The sequence below is a fragment of the Nicotiana attenuata genome, unplaced genomic scaffold, assembly GCF_001879085.1.
Source record: "Nicotiana attenuata strain UT unplaced genomic scaffold, NIATTr2, whole genome shotgun sequence".
Lineage (NCBI taxonomy): Eukaryota > Viridiplantae > Streptophyta > Magnoliopsida > Solanales > Solanaceae > Nicotiana > Nicotiana attenuata.
In genome coordinates, this window is record NW_017676289.1 from 24,959 (window position 1) to 47,919 (window position 22,961).

A 22,961-nucleotide genomic window follows, 5' to 3' on the forward strand; every position below is an offset into this window, starting at 1 on the left:
GGGTTACACTATCGCATCGAACTAGTGGCGGAGCGAAAATTACATACAAGGGATTTATACATTAAAAAAATCCACTAGAATGACACGCCTAGTATTTGAACCTATAATCAATATTTTATATATAACCAAAACAATCCCTTATTTATTTCTTGGAAGAAAATTCCAAGGGGTTGCTTTTGGGATCATACGTTAAACATTCTTGCTTCTACCACATGCTTTCCAAGGCATAAAGTTTGAATTGACACGACATTTGAAATAAAGGAAATTTTTCGAAATTTGTGATCTACAACATGCAATAAATATTTATGTGGCTATCGTTTTCAAAATTTAATAAATGATAATTCTTTTTGAAACATAATAAAAATAAAATATTTTCACATTAGTTGAAATGGAAGAAGTACACTATCAAATCGATTTCCTAAGAAAATATTTAAATAATCCAAGAAATTGTCACTATATCAATTGTGGACAAACTTTATTTTCGTTATACTTATCGTTACATCTATTAACAAGATACATTTTCAATTACAACCCTCTGTCCTAATTTATGTGAAGGTGTACGATTTGACATTAAATTTAAGAAATAAATAAAGTCTTTTATAACTTCGGGTCTAAATAAAATATAGGGGTTATTTGGTACGCAAAATAAGGTGGGATAAGGTGTGTAATTAAATTTATACTCCCTCCGTTTCAATTTATGTGAACACATTTGATTGGGCACGGAATTTAAGAAAAGAAAGAAGACTTTTGAATTTGTGATGTAAAATGAGGCACATATATTTTGTGTGGCTATAAATCATTGCATAAAAATAAATTATTTACAAATATGGAAAGAGGTCATTTTTTGGCACGGACTAGAAAGAAAATATGTTCATATAAGGAATAATACATAATTTACGAGTCCGAAACTTTTTTGATGATTTTTTGGACAAAAAGCACATTTTAATGTTAAAAAAAAAAAGTTACACAAATAGGCACTTCGCAGTACTATACCGCGAATTGACTTAACGGAAATTTAGCCGTTAAGCTAATTCGCATTACAGTACTGCGAATTAATAAATTTTTTTTTTTTTTTTTGCAATTCGCAGTTCTATACCGCGAATTGCTTAAAGTGGGCCAACTCTATTTTCAAAAGGCAATTCGCAGGCCTTTTGAAAATATAACCCTTCTTCTTCCTTGGACCGACAAAAACGATCCCCCACCCTATTAAAATATTCCTCTGCTCCAAATCTGGTCCCCCACCCCCCGTGAATTTTAAAAAAAAATTTCGGCCCCACCCGTCATCTAAAGAGCAAGGAGTGTAGGTCCCAGGCACAAGACAAGCTTTGGATTCCTTCTTTTGAGTGTAAAAATTCCATTTCAATCAATTTCAAAAAACTTAAATCGAGGTATTTCGATATTATTTATGTCGAAACTCGTATAGTACATGCATATTTGTATTGTTTAATGTGTTTACATGTTAATTTGTGTTATGTTTGTGTTTAAATTTGTATCTTATTTATACTCGACTTGATTTATTAGTTTTGGTAAACAAAAATTGTTAAAAGTTGATAAATTATTTGTATTTTAAATGTTATGTTTTTATTTGGTTAAATAAAAAATTAATATTTTTTTTTGTTTGTTGTTCATATTTGTATTTTATGTTAGTTGTTTTTATATGTAATAGTGACCTTTTAGCGTAGTAAAATAAATAGCCTTTTAGCGTAGTAAAATATAGAGCCTTTTAGTGTAGTAAAATAGAGAGCCTTTTAGTGTAGTAAAATATATAGCCTTTTAGCGTAGTAGAGCCTTTTAGATTACACTTTACAAAATTACTTATTTAATTTATAATGATAAACTTACAAGTAACAAATTAATATATGTTGTAAATTTAACTTCAATATCGAGCCTGGAACTCATACATAATTATTCAGTCCAATTCAATATTATTTAATTTAATTCCTTAAGCCAACAAAATTCTAAAAATGTTGAAATTGACACGCATAATAATTAAGGATAACTCGGTGCTACCGAGCCTAAAAAATCAAGTCTGGAACCCATACATAATTATTCAGTCCAATACTAAACATAATTAATTATTTAATTTATTAAGCTAACAAAATTGTAAAAATATTGAAATTGACACACATAATAATTAAGGATAACTCGGTGCTACCGGGCCTCAAAAATCAAGCCATAATTATCAAATTATTAAGTTCAATATTAAACATAATTAATTATTTAATTTATTAAGCTAACAAAACTGTAAAAATATTGAAATTGACACACATAATAATTAAGGATAACTCGGTGCTACCGGGCCTAAAAAATCGAGCCTGGAACCCATACATAATTATTCAGTCCAATACTAAACATAATTAATTATTTAATTTATTAAGCTAACAAATTGGAAAAATATTGAAATTGACACACATAATAATTAAGGATAACTCGGTGCTACCGGGCCTAAAAAATCGAGCCTGGAACCCATACATAATTATTCAGTCCAATATTAAATATAATTAATTATTTAATTTATTAAACTAACACACACAATTAATTTTGTTTAAATTATAGTAGACGACATGGCTTTTCCGTCGCCTGCGCATCCTGGACCTGCCGAGGATCAGTTGTTAGTGTTGCAGGGCGACCATAGGGCCTCCTACGTATGGGAGGGACAGCTATTGGAGCAGGCTCTCCACCCCAGGAGACCTGATGATTTGTGGGAGTTCATGGCGGAGCATCCTTTCCATGCCCGCGTAGTCGCACGCTTACAGGCTACGGGCTTCTATACTATTTCTTAGCTTGGACGGATGCAGCTCGATTGGTCTCTTATCACGACGTTGGTAGAGCGGTGGCGACCGGAGACGCACAGTTTTCACTTGCCCCTACTGGAGAGGCCACCATCACGCTGCAGGATCTTCAGGTTTTGTACGGGATGCGTGTAGATGGACGGGCTGTGACACTGCCCCATTACATTAGATCCTTGACGCGCGCCCAGTGTTTGGATATGATGGGGCAGCTTGCTGGTTTTAGACCAGAGGGTGGCGCTGGGGGCAGTCGCGTTCTTTTGTCAGCCATTAGAGATCATATGGCTTTTTTGCACCCTGACGTTACCGGGGAGACGGAGGATCTCCACATTGAGAGATACACGCGGTTGGCGCTGCTCCTGCTTTTCGGGTGTGTCTTGTTCACAAACACTTCGGGGAGTACTGTGAGTCTTCGCTTTCTCCATCATCTTCAGCGGCTGGATGATTTACCTCAGTACAGCTGGGGTGCTGCTGTTCTGGCATACCCGTATAGGAGCATGTGCCGGGCGAGCATGGGTCCAGCGGTGGACATATGTGGTTTTCTGCCCCTCCTACAGGTGACAACATTTTCGAATACTCTGTTCATTATTCTGAATTCTATATGGTCGAAATGACTCATAAATTTTACATCAACCTTTTATCTTAGGTTTGGGCCTGGCAACGGATCATGCCGTTGCAGCCACTCTACCACCACTTGCGCCCGGTCAGGCTTATCCGTTTCTCCCTCTAGCTTTTAGGTGGATTCTCCGGCGTGGGAACTACCGAGGGAGCGATGCTCACCATAATCTCCCCCTTGTCAGGGATGTGTTAGATATGCTGGTGGACGGACAGGTAAATATGTACCTACACTTGCGAATTAGTAATTGAGTTGTGTTGCGCATACTTACTTTTATGTTATTATTTGGTAGTTCATCTGGACGCCATACAGCGACGAGTTGCTAGCTTAGCTGCCTGATATTTGCCCAGCCGACAGACTGCTTTGGAGCACCTCCGTCCCGATGATCTTCTTCGATCAGGTTGAGTATCATGCCACAGAGCGTGTGCTTTGCCAGTTTCACCGTCCCCAGCCTATACCGGGGGAGCCTGGATGGGAGGCTACACACTATCAGCAGGATGATCGTGCCAGGGTGAACGTTACATATATGGCATGGCTAGAGCAGCAGGTCCATACTTGGGAGGAGCGAGGTCACCGTATTCCTCCAGCACCTACATTTACCCAGGAGGCCACCATTCATCTGTATGCGTCATGGTACCGCCGTCACACCCGACGGATGATCGGGAACCCCATTTATGTGCTTGGCGATCGCTACAGATCATACGCCGGGAGGCACGAGGCACTGGTATGTTTTTGTGGCTTATTAATATTTTATAATTGTGATATAACGTTATTTAATTAATATTTTAAATGTTTCACAGGCTATTGGGATTCATAGCCTCTATCAGTTGGGCCAGGAGATGCAGCAGCATGATGACAATCCTACACTCGTTGACTATGGACAGCGGGTGGAACAGCTGGCTCGTCGGACCCTGCTTCAGGCGAGAGATGCCGCGAGGTTGGACCACGAGGCTCAGTATGCGGTGCCAGAGGACTACCATCGGGGTAGGGGTGTCCCACGAGGCAGGGGTAAGGCACGAGAGAGGGGTGCCCCACGAGGCAGGGGTGCGCCACGGGGTCGCGGGGGTCGCAAGGGATGGCGAGGAGGTGGTCCCCAGCAAGGGGGCTATGAGGCACTTCTTGGCCCACCTGTTGAGGGACATGATGGGGATTTTGGAGATGAGGCTCTTGGAGATGATCAAATATTCTTTTTAGGTTTGCTAAGATTACTACTTGTGTTGTAGGTTGCTGACGGCCCGACGGCCTATTCTTCCGATCCTGCCAGCTGTGGTGTCGATGTTGCTGCACATCCTCACATAAAGAGGCGGCTTGATGACGATGATCCAGATAGTGTACCCGGGCGACAGGGGATGCGACTTAGGCCGGCAGCAGCACTGAAGCACACAGGCTGCGGGACTCACTGATTTACATGTATTTTTACTTTGTGTAAATAGTACGTTATGTAATTAATGGTAACAATTATCTTTTAAAAATAATTTTATTTTAATTGCGTTTGAACATCAATTTTACTTAAACAGTACAACACTAACACAAACCTTGCAAACCTAAAACGTAGTACTATACTGCGAATTAAGTATTAAATTTTTAACGACAAGACAACTCCATAAAACGTAGAACTATATTAATTATTAAATTTATCTGCAAGAAACCAGCTTTTTTCACATAATTTACATCTTTTTCAGAATGACAAGACAACTCAATAAAACGCAGTACTATACTGCGAATTCATGATTAAATTTTTCTGCAAGAAACCAGCTTTTTTCACATAATTTACATCTTTTTCAGAACGACAAGACAACTCAATAACACGCAGTACTATACTACGAATTAATTATTAACTTTTTCTGCAAGACAACAGCTTTTTTCACATGATTTTCATCTTTTTCAGAACGACAAGACAACTCAATAACGCGCAGTACTATACTGCGAATTAATTATTAACTTTTTCAGAATGACAAGACAACTCCATAAAATGCAGTACTATACTGCGAATTAATTATTAAATTTTTCTGCAAGACAGCAGCTTTTTCACATGGTTTCATCTTTTCGGAACGACAAGACAACTCCATAAAACGCAGTACTATACTGCGAATTAATTATTAATTTTTTCTGCAAGACAACAGCTTTTTTCACATGGTTTTCATCTTTTTCAGAACGACAAGACAACTCCATAAAACGCAGTACTATACTGCGAATTAATTATTAAATTTTTTTGCAAGACAACAGCTTTTTTCACATGGTTTTCATCTTTTTCAGAATGACAAGACAATTCCATAAAACGCAGTACTATACTGCGAATTAATTATTAAATTTTTCTGCAAGACAGCAGCTTTTTTCACATGGTTTTCATCTTTTTCAGAACGACAAGACAACTCCATAAAATGCAGTACTATACTGCGAATTAATTATTTTGTCTCGCCTATAAATAACGGGCTCATTGTAGTTATTTTGTATACTCAAAATTTACTTAAAGCAGATATTTCATCAAAAGTAAGGTTTTTTTTACTAAAAGCAAATATTTCATTATATGGCTCAACCTCTTTGTCCACCACAGTGCTACTGTGGAAAATTATGCATGATGCAAAGTTGTTGGGACGGTGGTGAAGCTGGACGCCGCTACTGGCACTGTATGAACCAGTTTTACAAGGTTCCCGGCGAACCTATTTGTGAGTTTGAGGAATGGGTTGATGAACCATGTTATCAGGAATACTACAAAGAAAAACTGCAGTTTCTTCATAATATGTGTTTACGCCAACAGAAAACACAAAGCGAAAGCGATAGAATTATTGCAGAAATGAGGGCGAACTGAAGGAGGTGGGAGAAGAAAAATGGAAAGTACAATGGAATTGTGAAGCACAAAATGAACGTAAAAAAATATAAACGGGAACTTGCGGAGGTGAACGCGAAACTGAAAGAGGTAGAAGAAGAAAAAGAACAACTGGAAGAACGATTTAAGTGGTTGGAGCGGAGAGTAAATGGCAACCGGGACTAAACATTGGCATGTATGTGTTTAGTGTACTTCTCATATTTCATGTATTTTTATTATGTTTGCCTGCTACGTTTGTGTTTGTGCTGTAGTAATGTTTTCCTTGTTTGTTGTACTAAATTTTATTTTAATTGAAGTGGAAGTTAAGTTTAAGTGCTTGTGTTGTTATATGAAACTATCAAACCACGCTTTACATATTACATTTTCCTGCAATTAAACAGATTTTTCTTCACTCATTCCAGATTGTCGAACATAATTTTATTTGATATATATTGCAACATACACAAGTACAAACACGTATTACAAAAAAGAATACCAAAATAAAAGACTAGGGGTATCCTTGATAGTTGGGTACATTCGATGAACTTGCACCAGGAGCCGGATTACCACCGCCACGCACACCACCTGAAGGACATTTACGACGGTCGTGTCCTGTTTGCGAGCATATGCCACATTTACGCGCATAAACGGTGTCACCAACATCCATTTGGTTCCGTATACGCGTTCTCTTTTGCACTTGCAGCTTGCGCAAATAGTCCTTGTTACATACCATCTTAAAAGGCTCCGACGGCCAATAATACTCAGCACCTAATGGCTGCAACTTCCCGCTATACGTGTCTACGTATGCAGCAACACTGTATTGCCTATCAACATAGTTTGTTGCCCCATATCCAACTTGTTGAAAGCACTTCAACGCATGTGCGCACGACATGTGGTAGATGGTCCATTTCCCACATGAACATAACCTTCTATTTTCATTCACCGTCTGTAGATTATTCCCACGGTGTCCGCGGATAGCGGTCTTAACTTCAAAAACACCCCGTTCATGATCGTACTGAAGAAATGAATGCCACTGTGCTCGCCTCCTGGACCTTTCAAATCTTCTCATGGGTATTGGCATAAATTCAACACCCCTGTCCATCAATGCCGATGCAGCTGCATGCCTTGCAACAAACCTCTCCGGACCATGGAAGTGACAGGCAATCCACGAGCAGACTTCAACAAGCCGTTGAATGACTCCGACACGTTTGTAGTGAGGGCTCCCCATCGTCTGCCGCCATCAGCATGCAATGTCCACATGTGAAGCTCATGTCGCATCAACCAAGTATAGGCTCGTGGATCTATCTGCCGGATCGCTTCCATGCGCCTCGTGAATTTGCACTGCTGGTGCTCAGTTGCAGCCATCCACATTAAGTCATGCAAGGCCTTGTCAGGAAATTTCTTCTAGAAATTGGCCTTCAGGTGCCTCACACAGTAATGGTGGTATGCATATGGTTCATGCCATTCAGGCAAGTGACGTACAGAACTTAAAATACCACCATGCCGATCAGATATTAGACAAATACCTGAACGCTGTTTGACAACGTGCTGCTTCAAGTGGTTCAAAAAAAGCGTCCACGCCTCTTCGCTTTCATTGGCACATATGGCAAAAGCTAGTGAAAATATTTGTCCGTTGGCATCAACTGCAACTGCAATCAAAAGCTTAATATCATACTTTCCATAGACATGAGTACCGTCTATGGAAATTACAGGACGACAATGCACAAAACCATCAATTGCTGCTTTAAATGTCCAGAACACATAGTTGAAAATATATTCGGGTCTGTCCGGACTCCGCTCACGCCTCCATTCAACAACAGTGCCGGGGTTAAAATATTGCAGTGCGGCCATGTACCTGGGCAGATTTGAAAAAGACTTATCCCAGTCGCCATAAATAAGTTCAAAGGCACGTTTGCGACCGAGATATGCCTTTCTTTTGGTTATAGTACAACCATACTCCTGGTGGACGACTGTAATACACTCTTTAATCTTGAACCTAATGGACACTTCCAAAAATGGAATCAAGACAAGGGAAATCAAGTCCACATCCAAGTTGAAGTGATTCTCATTGAATGTGTCCATTTCACATCTGTGCTCGCTAATAAATTTACCCACTTTCCACAAACCTGATTTCTTCTTGGTGGCACGCAACATCCAGTGACAACCCATAAACCACCTACGGCATACAGCCTTGTATTTCTCCGTAGTTGACTCACTTACCATCATCTCACGGCACTCTCTTATACTGTAGATTTTTACAGCCCTAATTAGGCGAGCTTTATCGGGGAAATACATGCCCTTTGTCAGAACAGCTGGTCTAGACTCATCCCACATCGCTGACCGAAATTCATCATCATCCCTTGTGAGGGCATCCACGTTCGGCATGCTTGGCAAATTATCAAGGTAGGGAATATTCCGCTCATGAAATGGCACGTGGGACTCGTACACTCTTGGTCTAGCGGGAGGTGGAGGAACATGCTCCCTCGTCAGCTCAGGTTCAACATTCACTTCCTCCTCCTCATCATCACCCTCATCATGGAAGGGTGTGTCATCCCCAGACTCATCCGCATTGTTGTCATAATCACTATCATCTTCCTCACTCTGCGCATCTGCCAAATCACGAGTAAATACGTCGTCTATGGGCAACTGTGTGAGGTCAGGAGCTTCAAGAAGCTCGTTTTCACTGCACAAAAAGAACAAAAAGATAAGTTACCCAAAACTCCGGAAAATACTTTAGATATAGCTATATCACTTTACTTACAAATCGTACTGTCTTGACGTTTCATGATGGATACTTTCTTGTTGGTGATGACTCCCGGATGGACCACTGTGGTCCAATACTCCAGAACTACGCATATTCCAACTAGGGGCGGGGTCATAACTTGTAAAATTCATATCCGGACGGTACCCCCTATGAAAAATATGAGTGTTAATACAAATCCAATTAAAATATAAAATAAACATCGCTAAAGCATAGTAAAATTAAAGTTCACCAGTCGTCTTGTTGATTATATAAAGTCAAAAAATTATTTTGTGGCTGCTCATTCGCCGGTGGTGACAAGTTTAAATCAAGGCAAGCTCTTCATCAGCAATATGTCCGGCAAAAACTGCTCCAGAATAACCACCCGATGACCGGGGGTTATCCCTACTACGCACGCCCTCATATTGGGAACCTCTTCCNATTCTTCCGATCCTGCCAGCTGTGGTGTCGATGCTGCTGCACATCCTCACATAAAGAGGCGGCTTGATGACGATGATCCAGATAGTGTACCCGGGCGACAAGGGATGCGACTTAGGCCGGCAGCAGCACTGAAGCACACAGGCTGCGGGACTCACTGATTTACATGTATTTTTACTTTGTGTAAATAGTACGTTATGTAATTAATGGTAACAATTATCTTTTAAAAATAATTTTATTTTAATTGCGTTTGAACATCAATTTTACTTAAACAGTACAACACTAACACAAACCTTGCAAACCTAAAACGTAGTACTATACTGCGAATTAAGTATTAAATTTTTAACGACAAGACAACTCCATAAAACGTAGAACTATAATGCTAATTAATTATTAAATTTATCTGCAAGAAACCAGCTTTTTTTCACATAATTTACATCTTTTTCAGAATGACAAGACAACTCAATAAAACGCAGTACTATACTGCGAATTCATGATTAAATTTTTCTGCAAGAAACCAGCTTTTTTCACATAATTTACATCTTTTTCAGAACGACAAGACAACTCAATAACACGCAGTACTATACTGCAAATTAATTATTAACTTTTTCTGCAAGACAACAGCTTTTTTCACATGATTTTCATCTTTTTCAGAATGACAAGACAACTCAATAACACATAGTACTATACTGCGAATTAATTATTAACTTTTTCAGAATGACAAGACAACTCCATAAAATGCAGTACTATACTGCGAATTAATTATTAATTTTTCTGCAAGACAACAGTTTTTTCACATGGTTTTCACCTTTTTCAGAACGACAAGACAACTCTATAAAACGCAGTACTATACTGCAAATTAATTATTTTGTCTCGCCTATAAATAACGGGCTCATTGTAGTTATTTTTGTGTGCTCAAAAATTACTACAAGCAAATATTTCATTAAAAGCAAATATGGCTCAACCTCTTCGTGCACCAAAGTGCTACTGTGAAAAATCATGCATGATGCAAAATTGTTGGGACGGTGGTGAAGCTGGACGCCGCTACTGGCACTGTCTGAACCAGTTTTACAAGGTTCCTGGCGAACCTATGTGTGAGTTTGAGGAATGGGTTGATGAACCATGTTACCAGGAGTACTACAAAGAACAACTGTACTTTCTTCATAATCAGAATTTACGCCAACTTGAAATGCAAAGAGAAAGCGATAGAATTATTGCAGAAATGAGGGTGAAACTGAAGGAGGTGGGAGAAGAAAAATGGAAAGCACAATGGAATTGTCAAGCACAAAAGGAACGTAAACAAAAATATAAACGGGAACTTGCGGAGGTGAAGGCGAAACTGAAAGAGGTAGAAGAAGAAAAAGAACAACTGGAAGAAAGATTTAAGTGGTTGGAGCGGAGAATAAGTGGCAACCGGGACTAAACAATCCCTACTATGTGTTTAGTGTACTTTTCATGTTTCATGTATTTTTATTATGTTGGCCTGCTATGTTTGTGTTGTAGTAATGTTTTCCTTGTTTGTTGTACTAAATTTTATTTTAATTGAAGTGGACGTTAAGTTTAAGTGCTTGTGTTGTTATATGAAACTATCAAACCACGCTTTACATATTATATTTTCCTGCAATTAAACAGATTTTTCTTCACTCATTCCAAAATACACAAGTACAAACATGTATTACAAAAAGAATACCAAAACAAAAGACTAGGGGTATCCTTGATAGTTGGGTACATTCGACGAACTTGTACCAGGAGCCGGATTACCACCGGCACGCACACCACCTGAAGGACATTTACGACGGTCGTGTCCTGTTTGCGAGCATATGCCACATTTACGCGCATAAACGGACTCACCAGCATCCATTTGGTTCCGTATACGCGTTCTCTTTTGCACTTGCAGCTTGCGCAAATAGTCCTTGTTACATACCATCCTAAAAGGTTCCGGCGACCAATAATGCTCAGCACCTAATGGATGCAACTTCCCACTATACGTGTCTACGTATGCAGCAACACTGTATTGCCTATCAATATAGTTTGTTGCCCCATATCCAACTTGTTGAAAACACTTCAATGCATGTGCGCACGGCATGTGGTAGATGGTCATTTCCCACATGAACATAACCTTCTATTTTCATTCACCGTATGTAGATTGTTCCCACGTTGTCCGTGGATAGCGGTCTTAACTTGAAAAACACCCCGTTCATGATCGTACTGAAGAAATGAATGCCACCGTGCTCGCCTCCTGGACCTTTCAAATCTTCTCATGGGTATTGGCATAAATTCAACACCCCTGTCCATCAATGCCGATGCAGCTGCATGCCTTGCAACAAACCTCTCCGCACTCTGTTTGAATGTCATGCGGACCATGGAAGTGACAGGCAGTCCACGGGCAGACTTCAACAAGCCGTTGAATGACTCCGACACGTTTATAGTGAGGGATCCCCATCGTCTGCCGCCATCAGCATGCAATGTCCACATGTGAAGCTCATGTCGTATCAACCAAGTATAGGCTCGTGGATCTATCTGCTGGATCGCTTCCATGCGCCTCGTGAATTTGCACTGCTGGTGCTCAGTTGCAGCCATCCACATTAAGTCATGCAAGGCCTTGTCAGGAAATTTCTTCTAGAAATTGGCCTTCAGGTGCCTCACACAATAACAGTGGTATGCATATGGTTCATGCCATTCAGGCAAGTGACTTACAGAACTTAAAATACCACCATGCCGATCAGATATTAGACAAATACCTGAACGCTGTTTGACAACGTGCTGCTTCAAGTGGTTCAAAAAAAGCGTCCACGTCTCTTCACTTTCGTTGGCACAAATGGCAAAAGCTAGTGGAAATATTTGTCCGTTGGCATCTACTGCAACTGCAATCAAAAGCTTAATATCATACTTTCCATAGACATGGGTACCGTCTATGGAAATTACAGGACGACAATGCACAAAACTATCAATTGTTGGTTTAAATGACCAAAACACATAGTTGAAAATATATTCCGGTCTGTCCGGACTCCGCTCACGCCGCCATTCAACTATAGTCCCGGGGTTAAAGTGTTGCAGTGCGGCCATGTACCTGGGCAGATTTGAAAAAGACTTATCCCAGTCGCCATAAATAAGTTCAAAGGCACGTTTGCGACCGAGATATGCCTTTCTTTTGGTTATAGTACAACCATACTCCTGGTGGACGACTGTAATACACTCTTTAATCTTGAACCTAATGGACACTTCCAAAAATGGAATCAAGACAAGGGAAATCAAGTCCACATCCAAGTTGAAGTGATTTTCATTGAATGTGTCCATTTCACATCTGTGCTCGCTAATAAATTTACCCACTTTCCACAAACCTGATTTCTTCTTGGTGGCACGCAACATCCAGTGACAACCCATAAACCACCTACGGCATACAGCCTTGTATTTCTCCGTAGTTGACTCACTTACCATCATCTCACGGCACTCTCTTATACTGTAGATTTTTACAGCCCTAATTAGGCGAGTTTTATCGGGGAAATACATGCCCTTTGTCAGAACAGCTGGTCTAGACTCATCCCACATCGCTGACCGAAATTCATCATCATCCCTTGTGAGGGCATCCACGTTCAGCATGCTTGGCAAATTATCAAGGTAGGGAATATTCCGCTCATGAAATGGCACGTGGGACTCGTACACTCTTGGTCTAGCGGGAGGTGGAGGAACATGCTCCCTCGTCAGCTCAGGTTCAACATTCACTTCCTCCTCTTCATCATCACCCTCATCATGGAAGGGTGTGTCATCCCCAGACTCATCCGCATTGTTGTCATAATCACTATCATCTTCCTCACTCTGCGCATCTGCCAAATCACGAGTAAATACGTCGTCTATGGGCAACTGTGTGAGGTCAGGAGCTTCAAGAAGCTCGTTTTCACTGCACAAAAAGAACAAAAAGATAAGTTACCCAAAACTCCGGAAAATACTTTAGATATAGCTATATCACTTTACTTACAAATCGTACTGTCTTGACGTTTCATGATGGATACTTTCTTGTTGGTGATGACTCCCGGATGGACCACTGTGGTCCAATACTCCAGAACTACGCATATTCCAACTAGGGGCGGGGTCATAACTTGTAAAATTCATATCCGGACGGTACCCCCTATGAAAAATATGAGTGTTAATACAAATCCAATTAAAACATAAAATAAACATCGCTAAAGCGTAGTAAAATTAAAGTTCACCAGTCGTCTTGTTGATTATATAAAGTCAAAAAATTATTTTGTGGCTGCTCATTCGCCGGTGGTGACAAGTTTAAATCAAGGCAAGCTCTTCATCAGCAATATGTCCGGCAAAAACTGCTCCAGAATAACCACCCGATGACCGGGGGTTATCCCTACTACGCACGCCCTCATATTGGGAACCTCTTCCACCTTGACGTACATTTCCAATAATTTTATTACAATACATTCCCTATATTCATCCGGAATCCGCAAAAAATCTCTAAGAGTTTCATCATCCTCGATGTTAAACTCAGATTAATAAGCAAAGCCCTGCGGAGTCACTGAATACGGAAATCTACCGGTTACTTTAAGGTTAACCGAACGCCTCCTCTCACTCATTTTTTTTACGTAACAACGATACTAATGTATCGTACTCCATAGTAAGCGGCAATTTAACATGACACTGTGGAGGTGAGCTATACCTCACAGAGTTATTCTTCAGCACAACCTCAACCCCCCTCCCCCTCCCCCTCCCCCCCCCCCCCCCCGATATAATGAAACCCTTATTTTTGGCTCTTCAGACATTGTACAAAAATGATTGATAAGAAGAAGAGAGAAGTATGAATGGAAGTTTGAGTTTGTATTGAATGAATTTTCATAAAACTGAAACGCCTTTAAATAAGGCAAGGTTAGAATTTTTTTTAAGTACTTCGCAGTACAATACTAAGTTTTATATGTTTGAATTTATTGGTGGGGGCCAAATTAATAAAAAAAATACCTAATTCGCAGTATAGTACTGCGAATTAGCTAAAAAATTTTTTAGCTGGGCCCATTTTAAGCAATTCGCAGTATAGAACTGCGAATTGCAAAAAAAAAATAATTTTTTATTAATTCGCAGTACTGTAATACGAATTAACTTAACGACTAAATTTCCGTTAAGTCAATTCGCAGTATAATACTGCGAAGTGCCTATTTGTGTAACTTTTTCTTTTAGCATTAAAAATGTGCTTTTTGTCCAAAAAAGCATCAAAAAAGTTTCGGGTCCCATAATTTACCCCATTGGGGTTGTATCTACCTGCTAGTTGCACCCTTGTATTTTGCGGGGGTCCTATGACCCCCATTGGGTGATAGACATTCTATATTACACCCACCTCACTACCCCCACGTCTCGTCTTCTTCTCCAAACAAACCTAAAAGAGAGCAATCCACACAAACCCACTTTCCCTGTGCCTTCTCTTCTTCCTCAAACAACCCAACAGAGCAATCCACCCAACCCCACTTTCCCCCATCCCTTCTCCTTTTGTCAACAGTCTATGAGGAAAAATAATTGTAAAAATTTATGCAAGCTTTATGGATCTTAAGGAATAGTTTATAAAATCTAAAAAGTCTGGTCACATTTAAGGAGGATGACAAGAAATGAGATTATAATATTTAGTCGCCGAACATTTCTTCTGGTCGATCGCCGGATATGTTTCCGGCCAGATTCCTTTCTCTCCTCACTCAGTGTACTGTTCGGGCTATATATTGGGGAACTTACTTTGGTTTCAAATCGAATAGAGCTTCTAGTTATTGTTTAATATTTTAAAAAATTGTATTTTTAATATTGAAGTGAGGTCTATCATATTTAATCTCCATAGTTTCAGACGAGGAGTAAATGAGAAGAAGTAAAAGGAAAAAGAAAACTTGGAGAAAAACTTAATAAGAATAGTAGGACAATACATTTAAAAAAAGTGGCAGAATTAAATTTCGGAAAAGGTCCAAATATATCCCTAACTATGGTATATAGCTTAGGAATTTTTATCTCCTATAGCAAAGGTTGATACCTTATTTATTTTAAATAAATACCCTTTTAAAAAATCATATTCCATAGCTATCTTTTGATTTTATAGCCAAATATTTATTTATGGTCAATTCCTATCCTTAAGCCATAAAATACGCTTTGTATTATTTTCTCTCTTATTCTTTCAAATTTTTCTCCACCCTCTCTCTCAACGCCTGTCTTTCTCCATGAATACAACCATGATTCTCCACTGATTCATCTCCATTGTCGAACGAAATTTTCATTGTCAGTGGCCTGGGGCTCTAAATCAATGTCGAAATCAAACTTTAGAGAGAAAGATGGAGGTTCGAAATCTGCCATTGAAAGGTAAATTGGGGCTGACAATGAAAATTTAGCAGATTGTGCAATGGGATTTGGTAAAGGGACCACCGTCGGCAAAGCCGGCCAATTCTACGTCGTCACCGACTCTTCCGACGACAGCAGCAACCCTAAGCCGGGAATCCTCCGTCACGCTGTCATTCAAAAGGAGCCATTATGGATCATTTTTTCAAAAAGCATGACCATTAGATTGCATCAGGAGTAATCTTTGATGTAATTACTCAAAGATTACGCAAATACAGAAAAGGGTTGCTGGAGTAATTACATCAAATACAGGAGTAATTTTACCAAAAAGCATGACCATTACTCGCTGTCAGGTATTTTTGAAAGGAATTTTTTGGGTACATTGGGGCTGACAATGGAGGTTCGAAATCTGCTATCGACGAGACGATATTAGGGTTATTCTTGAATAAAGACGACGGAGTTTGGGGTTGAGCAACTTGAAGAGTCTGTTACCTTTTTTCATTGTATTTCAATGTATCTCCTTGGTATTCTATGTATTTCATTATATTCATTGTCTTTTTTTTCATTGTATTTCAATGTATCCCGCTGTATTTCATGTATTTCATTGTATTAACTGTCTCGCTATATGCCATGAATGTATTCATATGTTTTTTTTAATTAATATAATTTATGTATTCAGATGTATTATATAATTTCTCTGAAGATTGCTATGTTTTTGGGATATTTTTCGGTTGAGAATCTTTTTTATAACTTGAAATACAAAATTTGTGTGTTATAATTGAGTTTGTTGAGTTATATTAGGAGTCTATTATGTTAATTGATTCACTTTCCGTCTAAAAACAGTGTAATCTCCTATTTCACGCCGTGAATACAGTCGAATACAGTTGAATACAATAATCTGTCTAGCTGTAATCCCATGTTTCACTCCATGAATACAGTCGAATACACTCGAATACAACAACTGATTAGCTTGACTTCCCTAATTCACGCCTATTTTTGCTACTGTATTCATGAATACAAAAGCTTAAATACATCAAATACATCTTATAACCACATAAAAGGTATCTATAATCCGTAATATAGCAAATTATATCTATAGATGACTAATTACTACTAAACGATAGTGCTTTATGAAAATTTTCCTATAGCTTACTTTTGTCCTCCGTTAATAAACTGGGCCAAAAATATCCTCCATGTTAGCACAATGGGCCACTAATATCCTTCAACCTAACAGCCCTCCACACAAGCCATTTTAATCCTATGTGGCATCCACGTAGCTGTGACATGGCAGCACATAAGCGAGCAGCCTTCTAAACCCGCTCCGAAATCCATTTCTAACGATGGCCTGAAACTCAACCTTTGGAGCTGGTGTTTTTGCGTGAGAAAGGGATGTTATTTTCTTCGCGTTTTTGGGTGGTTTTAACTTTTAAGTGAGGTTTTACGGCTGGTTTCTGATAGTTTTGGAATGGGGTTGAGCAGCGTTTCTTAGCTGCCATTTCGGGTCATTTTGTGGTGTTTTTGGTGCTTTAATGGTGCTGATTTTGCAGCTTGTTTTGCTGCGTCTTTTAGGGTGTTTCGTGCCTATTTCGCTGCTGAATTTGGTGATGTTTTGTGACTGAAGTTTGCTGCGTTTTCACCCGAGTTTTTAGAGCTGAAAGTGCACAAATTCATGGCTGAAACGGGCTGGGGGTGAGTAGCTTTTTGGAGGAGAAAATGGTGGCTTTCATGGCTGGTTTTTTCAGCAGCAACACAGCTGTTTCGACGGCTATTTTGAGGATCGTTTTTGGACAGAGAAGAGGGCTGCTTTGGTGGTGAAAATGGAGGCCCTAAAGTGAGGAAAATGGTGCTTCAAAGTTGCATTTTCATGGCTGAAAAACGGTTGAGTTTCAGGCCATCGTTGGAAATGGGTTTCGGAGCGGGTTTAGAAGGCTGCCCGCTTATGTGGATGCCATGTCACAGCTACGTGGATGCCACGTAGGATTAAAATGGATTGTGTGGAGGGCTGTTAGGTTGAAGGACATTAGTGGCCCATTGTGCTAACGGGGAGGATATTTTTGGCTCAATTTACTAACGGAGGACAAAAGTGAGTTATATACCACAGATTAGGGATATTTTTGGACCTTTTACGTTAAATTTTTAACCTGTGGTTTTTATCTCTCACTCTCCTCAAGAGAGTGTATATCACTCTCTATGCCACATCAGTTTAAAGGTGGAACTTTTTATACTTGGAATAGATATAGGTGGTTATAGGACTCCCGCAAAATACAAGGGCTCAACTGGCAGTTAGGTACAACCTCAATGGGGTAATTATGTATTATCTCTTCACATAAAATGAAATGGAGGGAGATAGTATTATATTTAGTTGATGGTATAAATTTATTTATCCCACGATAAATTTATACTGTCAACCAAATATATTATAAATTTAATCCTAGACTTAATATTGGATATCCCACCTTATCTCATCAAACTATGTATTATTTTATCCTATCGTCCAGATGGGATAAATTAGCCCAGGAATTATAATCTCAGAATTATAATTACGGGATAATTTAATTTGCGTAACAAACGACCCGTAAATATTATTTGTATGGTTGTATCTTAATGCAATAAAGGCAAAGTAGGGATTCTAAAGATAAGTTTATTTTTAAATAAGAAGAGGTAATGTTATTTTTTAAATCGACTAAAACGAAAAGAGAGACACCGTTAATTATAGAAATGTGTCCCCTTCGTCTCTCTATTAACAATAATAACTACAACCATTACTCATTTTGAATTAGCAGAAAAGCGCTCATTTGATGAAACCTGAGGATCTCCTTCAGCATCTTAGCCCCAACCCCGTTCAGAAATGCACCCTCGGCTGCCCAATTCTGGACCGCTTTCTCGGCGGCGGCATTCCTTGCAATTCAATTACCGAATTAGTTGCTGAAAGCGGCTGCGGCAAAACCCAAATCTCTCTTCAGCTCCTCCTCTCCGCTCAGCTTCCCACTTCTCTTGGCGGCCTTTCTGCTTCCTCCTTATATCTCTTCTCTGAATCTCCGTTTCCCCTCCGCCGCCTTCACCAACTCTCCTCCTCTTTCCCCACTCTCCACAATCCGATGGACAATATCCTAACTCATCCTCTTCACTCTGCTCACCACCTGTTCGACGTATTGTCCCAAATAGACTCATTATTATTATCCCGTCCTACTTCCTTTCCCCCTATTAAGTTAATAGTAATTGACTCCATTGCTGCTTTATTTCGCTTTGAATTTGAGAACAACGCGCGTGATCTTAAGCAGAGATCGGGTTTATTCTTCAAGATTTCAAGCAAATTGAAGGAGCAAGCTAGGCGTTTTGGATTGGCGGTAGTTGTAATCAACCAGGTTGTTGATGTAATTGATGATTCTGATAGTTTAAGGATTGGGAGTTCCACTTGTTTGTATACATCTCAGCGGAAAGTATCTGCTGCTTTGGGTTTGTCATGGGCTAATTGTGTTAATACAAGATTATTCTTGTCAAGAAATGAAGAGAGAGTTGCTGATGAAGATTGCTTTACCGCTACACGAACTCGGAGGTTTATACGCGTTGTTTTTGCTCCTCATCTTCCTGATTCTTCCTGTGAGTTTGTTATTACTAGAGAAAAGGTTTTTGGTTTAGAAAGATAAAACGTTGCTGGCTTAGTTAGTACTATAGTAAAAAAGAAAAAGATTTATATCATGAAGATGTCTGACCAATCTTTCAATTTCTATAAAAAAAGCTGCCCTTGGTACCTCAGTTTTATTCCAAAATAATTAAATCAAGCTACAGATATTGTACAGAATAGATACAAAGAACATGATACAATGTACCTCAAAGCATTCACACAAAGTAGAAATAGAAAATTCAAAATCCTTGAAACGCGGCACCAAAATGAAAGGTGCCCTTACAACTATTAATTCACAACTGCACAATGCTTCCTGATTTCACCTGTAGAACCTGTCTTTACTTCAATTTTCCCCATTTTCTCCATGGCCTGAGCAAATTCAGCGTAGAACTCTTTGAGTGATCCTTGGACTAGTTGGTTGATGTATGATTTTGTCGTAGAACTTGTTGTTAAGGCAGCATCTGACTGGAAGAGGCCTCTCCTCTTGAGCAAAAGCTTGAAATAGCTAAGATCAAATGTCCTGAAACTACCAGGGTCCATCTCAACTATTGTGGTATTGTCATTAACGGATTTGCATTTTTTGGCCTTTAGATTGGCGGCGTATTCGCTGTCCAAAGATGGATCTTGAGTACCAAAAGTTCCAGTGAAATTGTACAGACGTGAGGAAAATGATGGGCAATGAGAAACTCCAATAGTGTGAGCACCTGAAACATGTTAAAATAGTAGTAAATAAAAGCCAGCTAACTTTTCAATGAGATGACCACGCAATTCATCATGATAGGAGAGAAAGAGTCTGGCGTCAAGTCTCACTGCCACCTATTAATAAAACCTACTCCATATTTATACATGTGGGCTAGAAAATTAATTGTGTATATGTATTTTGACTTACCGGACAACAGGACTAAGTCCTTTAGATCAAGTCCTTTCTTGGCAAAAGATGACTGAAGTCTGGTGAAGTTACTAGTTGGAGCTGGAATGTCTGTTAAGGCTTCTGAGGCATTTGATATTCTTCCATCTCTTCTACCAGTTGGCACTTTCCAGTATGGACCTCCCTATATAGTATTGAGAAGAAGAAAAAAGAAGAGAATGTGACAATACTTAGGAAATGGTTCAAGAAGTTAATTATTTATTTGCTCAAACTTTTGCTTACAGTGACAACTACAGAGTCTCTAGCAACCAAGGCAACAATATCAGCACAAGAGACAACTCCGGGGCATTCTGCTTCCACTATTTTCTTTACACCATCAATAAATGAAAATCCTCTCAGTGTTTGATTTGGGATTGCCACTTTTTCGGTTTGCTTTCCTGTACTCTTAGTTGAATTCAGGAGAACTGAAGCATCACAACCCTGCCAAGCGCCCCCAAAAAATGAAAGATTAAGTCACAAAAAGTACTACACTCAGAAAATGAAATATATATAGCAAATGATTTACTGAATGTGAAATACAATTATGCCTCAATCCCAAGCAAGTTGGGGAATGTTATATATGAATCCTCATAGTCCATGTCGCATTATTTGAATGCCTGTCTCAATCCAATTAAAATAAATTACTTACCCTGACAAAGCAATCATGAAATTGCATTCTGAGTAAGGCAGCTGCAAGAGACGGAGCGTTAGGAATGTGCTTCTGGACATAGTCTTGAATAATCTTCTCTGCTTTTGGGCAACTCTTGCTATAGAAGTTGAGTTGTAACTGGCCATGGCTTGACCCTAGGATTCCTACAAAAATCAATACTAGAAAACCCAAAGAGCTAAATTTGGCCATTGTGTTGCTATTGTTCAAAGAGACTTCTTGTTTTGTTGCGCTTCTGTACTCAAAGAGCATGCATTAGAGCAAATTTATAGGCACTTTGCTTTTTAAATCTAACTAACATGTGTTTATTTTAGTACTCCATTATTATCGTTTATCTTTCCATAGCATTTAGAAGTAGATTAGTTATACTTGCCAGTAAGATCACATATCATAATCACGTTGACCTCGACCTTTTCTATTGATGCCATCAGGAAAAATGTGTAAACCTATAGCGCAAAAAATTGTTCAGATATCTAATATGGTAACCCCCCCCCCCCCCCCCCCCCCAGGGGCAGAGGGAGAGTGTTACCTACGGGTTCGGACGATCCCAGTAACTTTTTGCTTAGACCCTGTATTTGCATTTGAAAACCCATTAAACATGTATAAATACTTAATTGCGAACCCAGTAACTAATGAGTTATGGGTACGGTTGCAAGTTCAGAATCCATAAACTTTAAATCCTGGCTCCGCCTCTGTCCCCTGTGTTGATGGTGCATGTTACGCCCATGTTCTTATTTGAACAAACTAATACCTGCTACAATAGCTAGTAGCAAGGAATGCAAATTATATAGTACATGCTTTTGGCATATTCTTGTTAAGTCAAGTTTTGGATCGTTTTGCTACTTGCTTCATTTAAGTTATATCCATTGAGATCACCTCTTCTATACAGATAGCACAATGTAGGGACCAAATACAATCCAGTAACAATTACTTGCAAGTCAAACGATGGCTCAGAAAAGTTGGTCCTTTCCTTATATATGTTGGAAGTTGGAACATGGCACTACGTACTTAGTAACAATTTTTACCAGAAACTAACACTTCAACATATATTAACAGTACTTGGATAGGATTGTTTTTTGTCTTGTTTCTTCCAGGAGAATCTTAATGCTATTTGTGCCAAAGAATATTAATTTGTTATGTCTACATGTCGAGAATCAAAAGGCCTTAATTTTTGCTGAATTGTAGTTGGAGTGTAAGTTCAAGATCTGTAGTTTCAAAATTTAGGTCACTTTTACTTGTTGTAGCTGTCTTATTTTCAAGATACAAATCCGACAGAGGTTAATTGTAGATATCTTTTGAGTGACCGGATTTTACATTGACATTGTATGTAACTTAAACGGTACAAAACAAGCTAAGCCATCTCTTAAAAAGATAATTCTCTTAGTTTGCCTTAGTTTTAGCTATGAACATGATAGGTCCTTGGCATCAGTGGTGGATGTATATTGTTGGGTCGGGTTCAGTTGGACTCGTAACTTTTGACGCAGGGCATAAATTTATGTGTAAATATTTACTAAAATTGTAACAAATAGTAGAGAACTCATAACTACAAAAATATAATTGGTTCAATACTAATAACATTAAAGGTTGAACCCATAGGGTGTGCTTAGTATAACGGAAAATGTTTTCCAAGAAAATATTTTCTTGTAAAACAAGTAGTAATCTTATTCATTTTTCGGTGTTTGGTACGCAAATTAAGGAAAATAACTTCTTAAGAGTATTCATAAATAATTTAGATACAATAAACATGAAGCCATAAACTTTCGACCCAACAACCTTCCGAACCCAGAAATTTCACAAACTTTCGAACCGCTAAACTTTCGAAACCGCGAACTTTCGAACCCGTAAACTTCCAAACACATAAATCTCCGAACTCATAACTTTGGAACTTGTAAAATTTCGAACCTGTAAACCGAAAAATGAAAAAACTAAAATTGAAAATATATAAAAAAACATTTTTTTCCCGAGGGGAGGGGCTGGGGGCAGGGCGGGGTGAGCAGAAAACTAAAACAGAAATTTGAAATTACAAAAAAAAAGTTAAAAAAAAACTTAATAGACGGGTGGGGG

At 39.0% G+C, this 22,961-nt stretch overlaps 3 protein-coding genes across 3 annotated transcripts; 2 read left to right on the forward strand and 1 right to left on the reverse strand.

Annotated features, from left to right (window-relative positions):
• Positions 1–2,564: 2,564 nt before the first annotated feature.
• On the forward strand, positions 2,565–3,519 carry LOC109220909 (serine/threonine-protein phosphatase 7 long form homolog). The gene is made up of 3 exons (XM_019385379.1): positions 2,565–2,701; positions 2,743–3,313; positions 3,436–3,519. Exons 1-3 carry the CDS (start codon positions 2,565–2,567, stop codon positions 3,517–3,519), a joined length of 792 nt encoding a protein of 263 aa, XP_019240924.1.
• A 14,861-nt stretch (positions 3,520–18,380) lies between these two features.
• On the forward strand, positions 18,381–19,454 carry LOC109220911 (DNA repair protein XRCC3 homolog). Its single transcript, XM_019385381.1, has one exon. It carries the CDS (start codon positions 18,497–18,499, stop codon positions 19,343–19,345), a length of 849 nt encoding a protein of 282 aa, XP_019240926.1. The 5' UTR covers positions 18,381–18,496; the 3' UTR covers positions 19,346–19,454.
• LOC109220910 (peroxidase 3-like) lies at positions 19,423–21,075 on the reverse strand (the record flags this gene model as incomplete). Its single annotated transcript, XM_019385380.1, is given in 4 exon segments — positions 19,423–20,027; positions 20,213–20,375; positions 20,474–20,671; positions 20,880–21,075. Coding segments are annotated over 4 exon segments (973 nt in total), but the record flags the coding sequence as incomplete, so codon positions are not given.
• Positions 21,076–22,961: the final 1,886 nt, after the last annotated feature.

What these genes read in the sequence shown, in the direction of transcription:
- LOC109220909 (XM_019385379.1), top strand. Translation starts at nt 2,565, where the DNA reads ATGGCTTTTCCGTCGCCTGCGCATCCTGGACCTGCCGAGGATCAGTTG. An exon ending in CCCAGGAGACCTGATGATTT is followed by an intron (nt 2,702 to 2,742) that starts GTGGGAGTTCAT and finishes ATGCCCGCGTAG; the next exon opens with TCGCACGCTTACAGGCTACG. An exon ending in GGGCGAGCATGGGTCCAGCG is followed by an intron (nt 3,314 to 3,435) that starts GTGGACATATGT and finishes CTTTTATCTTAG; the next exon opens with GTTTGGGCCTGGCAACGGAT.
- LOC109220911 (XM_019385381.1), top strand. Translation starts at nt 18,497, where the DNA reads ATGAAACCTGAGGATCTCCTTCAGCATCTTAGCCCCAACCCCGTTCAG.